This window comes from Eimeria maxima, genomic scaffold, assembly GCF_000499605.1.
Source record: "Eimeria maxima Weybridge genomic scaffold, Emw_scaff1668, whole genome shotgun sequence".
Taxonomy (NCBI): Eukaryota; Apicomplexa; class Conoidasida; order Eucoccidiorida; family Eimeriidae; genus Eimeria; species Eimeria maxima.
In genome coordinates this window covers 1-5,857 of record NW_013563575.1, presented here as the reverse complement: position 1 = coordinate 5,857, position 5,857 = coordinate 1, and the positions used below count along the sequence as shown (strand labels likewise).

The 5,857-nt window shown below is 34.2% G+C and overlaps 1 protein-coding gene across 1 annotated transcript; it reads left to right on the top strand.

Annotated features, from left to right (window-relative positions):
- Window positions 1-191: 191 nt before the first annotated feature.
- On the top strand, window positions 192-4,069 carry EMWEY_00054680 (aspartate aminotransferase, putative; the record flags this gene model as incomplete). The annotated part of the gene is made up of 6 exons (XM_013477701.1): window positions 192-313; window positions 1,044-1,134; window positions 2,067-2,162; window positions 2,414-2,513; window positions 3,705-3,772; window positions 3,992-4,069. 6 exons carry the CDS (start codon window positions 192-194, stop codon window positions 4,067-4,069), a joined length of 555 nt encoding a protein of 184 aa, XP_013333155.1.
- Window positions 4,070-5,857: the final 1,788 nt, after the last annotated feature.

The window sequence follows — 5,857 nt, the reverse complement described above, 5'->3', positions numbered from 1 at the left end:
AAAAAAAAAAAAAAAAAAAAAAAAAAAAAAAAAAAAAAAAAAAAAAAAAATAAATAAATTAAATAAATAAGATGTCTCTTCCTGCTGCATCATCATCTTCTTCTCCTCTTTCTCCTCCTTCTTCTCCATTAGCTTGTTCTTCTTCTTCTCCTTCTTGTTATTCATCTTATTCTTTTTTTAATAAAATAAATATGTCTCCTCCTGATCCAATCTTAGGGACAGCAATTGCCTATAAAAAAGATAATTCTCCTTATAAAATTAATTTAGGTATTGGTGCCTATAGGACTAATAAGGGGACACCTTATGTATTCAAGTAAGGAGAGGAAGGAGACACATTAATAATAAGGAGACACTATTATTATTATATTAATAAGGAGATAGTATAGATAAAAAGGAGACACTTTTTTTTTTTATTAGGTATTGGTGCCTATAGGACTAATAAGGAGACACTTTTATGTATTCATATAAGGAGAGGAAGGAGACACATTAATAATAAGGAGACACATTAATAAGGAGGAGACACTATTATTATTATATTAATAAGGAGACAGTATAGATAAAAAGGAGACACTTTTTTTTTTTCTTAGGTATTGGTGCCTATAGGACTAATAAGGAGACACTAATAAGGAGACACTAGTAAGGAGGGACACTAATAAGGAGACACTAATAAGGAGGGACACTAATAAGGAGGGACACTAATAAGGAGACAGAGAAGGAGACAGATAAGGAAGGAGACAGATAAGGAAGGAGACAGATAAGGAAGGAGACAGATAAGGAAGGAGACAGATAAGGGGACACCTAAGGAGAGAGTAGTAATTATAAGGAAGGAAAAGGAGACACTTAATAAAGAAAAAGGAGACACTTATTATCTTTATAAGGAGACAGGGATAACACAAACCCTAAACCCTAAACCCTAATCCAATACATTATATTATTTGCTGTATCTCTCTTGTGATCTTCTTTTTCTCCTATCCCTTTTTCAAGGTCTAGGGTTTAGGGTTTAGGGTTTAGGGTTTAGGGTTTAGGGTTTACGTTTTTTTTAGGGTTGTAAAAGAGGCAGAGAAGGAAATATTAGAAGATGAATCAATTGATAAAGAATATCTTCCTATTGATGGTCTACCTGAGCTTAAACCTGTACGTCTCCTTGCTGCAGCAGCTGCAGCAGCAGCAGCAGCAGCAGCAGCAGCAGCAGCAATAGCAGCAGCAGGAATAGCAGCAGCAGGGGAAGTGCAGCGTGTCTCCTTTTTTCTGTATTCTTTTGTCCCCTTGTGGCTCCTCATCTCCCTTATCCTCTTTCCTGTCTCCTTAATCTGTCTCCTCCTGCTGCTGTCTCCTTCTGCGGCTGTCTCCTTCTGCTGCTGTCTCCTTTTGCTGCTGTCTCCTTTTGCTGCTGTCTCCTCCTGCTGCTGTCTCCTCCTGCTGCTGCCTCCTCCTGCTGCTGCCTCCTCCTGCTGCTGTCTCCTCCTGCTGCTGTCTCCTTCTGCTGCTGTCTCCTCCTTCTGCTGTCTTCATTTCCTACTGTCTCCTTCAACTATCCCCTTGACCCCCTGCCTGTCTCCTTATACTGTCCCCTTATTATGTCTCCTTTACCTGTTTCCTTTTTTTGTCTCCTTTATCTGTCCCCTTTATCTGTCTCCTTTATCTGTCTCCTTTTTTTGTCTCCTTTTTTTTTTGTCTCTTTTTTTTTGTATAGTTAACCCAGCGTTTGTTATTTGGTGATGATTGTCCTTATATAGAAGAAGGACTCATTGCCTCTGCACAAACCCTATCAGGAACAGGAGCATTAAGAATAATAGGGGAATTTATTAAGAATTATCTACCTGATACAAAAGTAAGAAAAAAAAAAATTAGGGTTTAGGGTTTAGGGTTTAGGGTTTTGAGACTTTTTAGGGTTTAAGGTTTAGGGTTTGGGGTTTAGGGTTTGCAGGGAGAGAGAGAGGTGTTCCAGTTAGAGATTTCGCATTCTTTGAGACTTGAGGGAATATGGACTTGAATGGTAAACCCTTTTTTAGGGTTTAGGGTTTAGGGTTTAGGGTTTAGGGTTTAGGGTTTAGTGTTTTGTGCAGTATGTATATCTTAGTAACCCTACATGGGCAAACCATCATAATATCTTTGGCCCTGGCGTGGGTCTTACTATTCGCGAATATCCTTACTGGGACCCCGTAAGTTATTAGGGTTTAGGGTTTAGGGTTTAGACTATTTTCCTGGGGGAGTGTTTGGTGTTCCCTTACGGGGCTATCTAGGGTTTAGGGTTTAGGGTTTAGGGTTTAGGGTTTGTACTAGAGTGTTTCTTTTCTTTTTTCTGTTCCCTATTACGCATGCATTTTGTGTAGACGGTTAATTGCCCAGAGTGCCTAGGGTTTAGGGTTTAGGGTTTAGGGTTTAGGGTTTAGGGTTTAGGGTTTGTGTGCAGGTAACAAAAGGTGTAGATTTTGAGGGTTTAACTCGTGTACTAAGAGAAGCCCCATTAAGATCTGCTGTTGTATTGCATGCATGCGCACATAACCCTACGGGTATGTATAAATAAATAAATAAATAAATAAATAAATGAATAAATAAATAAATAACCCTAAACCCTAAACCCTAAACCCTAAACCCTAGCCACATATAAATATACAAAGAGAGCCCCATATTTCCCCCAACAAAGGTAAGACAATAGAAAAGAAGCGAATAAAATAAATAAATAAATAAATAAATAAATAAATAAATATAATTAATTAATTAATTAATTAATTAATTTTATTGTATAGGTGTAGATCTAACAGAAGATCAATGGGAAGAAGTAGTGAATATAATAAAAGAAAGGGTTTTATTAGCAATAATAGATGTTGCTTATCAAGGGTTTGCATCAGGGGATATAAATAAGGATATAATATGTATAAATAAATTAATAAATAATAATAATAATAATAATAATAATAATAATAATAATATAAATATAAATAATAATATAAATAAAAAAGAAGAAGAAGAAGAAGAAAAAAAAAAAAAAATAAATTTTTTTATTAGCCAATCTTTCTCTAAGAATATGGGGCTTTATGGAGAAAGGATAGGAATGTTGCATGCATTATGTTGTTGTAATAAATCAGCAATAAATATATTAACTAAGATAAATATATTAATAAGAAGGAATTATAGTAATCCTCCTATACATGGTGCATTAATAGTAAAAAATATATTAATTAATTATAATAAAAGGAGACAATGGATACACGAGCTATATACTGTCTCCTTACGTATAAAAAATATACGTCTCCTTATTTATAATAAATTAATACAAAAGGAGACACCTGGAGATTGGCAACATATTATTAAGCAAGTTGGCATGTTTTCTTATACAGGATTAACAGGTTATTTATTTATTTATTTATTTATTTATTTATTTATTTATTTATTTATTTATTTATTTATTTATTTTATTGTATTTATTTATTTATATATTTAATTTATTTGTTTATTTATTTTATTTATTTTATTTATTATTTATTTATTATCTATTTATTTTATTATTATTTATATTGTCTCCTTTGTTTCCTCTGTCTCCCTTGTCTCCTTGTCAAGGGCTGGAGGAGACACGAAGCAGAGGGTCTTGCTGCTGCTGCTGCTGCTGCTGCTGCTGCTGCTGCTGCTGCTGTCTCTGTTTAGCTGCTGCATGCCTGTATTGTCTCCTTTTGTGTCTCCTTTTGTGTCTCCTTTTGCTGCAGAGGCACAATGCGAACTTCTTACCAGCAAATGGCATGTCTACCTCCTTAAGAATGGCCGAATCAGTATGGTAAGATTAGGGTTTAGGGTTTAGGGTTTAGGGTTTAGGGTTTAGGGTTTAGGGTTAGGGTATATAAAATGTATATAAAAAGAAATTAGACTGTGTATATTGAGGGTTTAGGGTTTATGCAGTATGTATGTAAGATTGAGGCAGCACATCCACGGTCTAGGGTTTAATAATTAGGGTTTAGGGTTTAGGGTTTAGGGTTTAGGGTTTGTGTGTATACAGGCGGGAATAAATGAGGATAATGTTGATTATTTAGTGGAGGCAATAGATGATGTTGTTCGTCAATTACCTTCTTCTTAATGTGTCTCTTTTTTTTGTCTCCTTTTTTTGTCTCCTTTTCTTTTGTCTCCTTTTCTTTTGTCTCCTTTTCTTTTGTCTCCTTTATTATTTTTTCTCCTTTATCTTGTCTCCTTTCTTTTGTCTCCTTTCTTTTGTCTCTTTTCTCTATCTGTTTCCTTATTTATGTTAACCTCTTGCTGCAGTTCCTGCTGCAGTTGGTGCTGCTGCAGCGGCTGCTGCTGCTGCAGCAGCAGCGGCAGCAGCAGCAGCAGCAGCCTGTCTCCGCGAGTGTCTCCTTGTGGGTTTCTCCGTCTGCTAAGTACGGCAACGGGGTGTATAAAGTTATATAGGGATTACTGCTGCTGCTGCTGCTGCTGCAGCAGCAGCAGCAGCAAGCGCTGCTGCAGCAGCAACTGCAGCAGCAACAACTGCAGCAACAAGTTAGTTGTTGCATATATATATAAAGTGTCTCCTTTGTTGTATAGGGTGTTGGTCCCTTTTTTTGTCTTATTTATTTATTAATAATAAATTGTCTCCTTTTTTCTTTGCATGCATGCATGCAACTGTCTCCTTTTTTCTCTGCATGCATGCATGCAACTGTCTCCTTTTATTAGGAGACACTTTTGTCTTGCTGCTGCATAAACTAAGGAGATAATAAGCGCTGCATGCAGTGTATATAAATTAAATAAATAAATAAATAAAGTAATTAGTTAATTAATTAGTTAATTAATTAGATTAATAAGGAGACAGGCAAGGAGGAGACACTTGGCGTCTCCTAAGCAGCAGACACTTAGGAGGCAAATAAAACAGCAGCAGCAGCAACAGCAGCAACAGCAGCAACAGCAGCAACAGCAGCAACAGCAGCAGCAGCAGCAATATTTATTTATATATAATAAAAAATAAATATATATATTTATTTATTTATTATATAATAAATATATAATTTAATTAATTATTTAGTTAATAAATATAAAAAAGAAAAGGAGACAAATTAATGCATGCACATAAGAGAAAAAAGGAGACAAAAGGAAAAAGAGACAAACTGTCTCCTTTTTGTCTCCTTTTTGTCTCTTATATGCCTCTGTCCCCTCCCTATATCTGTCTCCTTTGTCTCCTTTGTGTCTCCTCCCTGCCCCTGTCTCCTTCCTGTCTCTTTATCTTGTCTGTCTCCCTCCCTCTCTTTTTTGTCCCTTTGCCTCTGTGTCCTTCCTGTCTCTCCTCTGTCTCCTTTCTGTCTCCTTTTCTGCCTCTGTCTCCTCTCTCTCTTTCTCCTTCCTGTCTCCTCTCTCTCTGCCTCCTTCCTGTCTCCCTGTCTCCCTTATATCTACACTATCTGTCTCCTTTTTTATTGTCTCCTTTTTTATTGTCTCCTTTTTTATTGTCTCCTTTATTTGTATATAAATAAATAAATAAATAAATAAATAAATAAATAAATAAATAAATAAAAGGGATAAATAAGTGCCAATATCCCTTAGTTAGTTATATATAAGGAAAAAGGAGACACTTATTTATAACTATTATTATTTATTATTATTTATTATTATTATTTATTATTATTATTTATTATTATTATTTATTATTATTTATATATAAAAAAAAAGGAGACAATTTATAATTAATAAAAAACAGTCTCTTTTTGTCTCCTTTTGTCTCTTAATAGAGGAGACTATATAAATAAATAAATAAATAAATAAATAAATAAATAAATAAATAAATAAATAAATATACATATAATATACAATATACATACTATTATATACATAGTATATAAATATAAATATATAAATATAAATATATAAATATAAATAA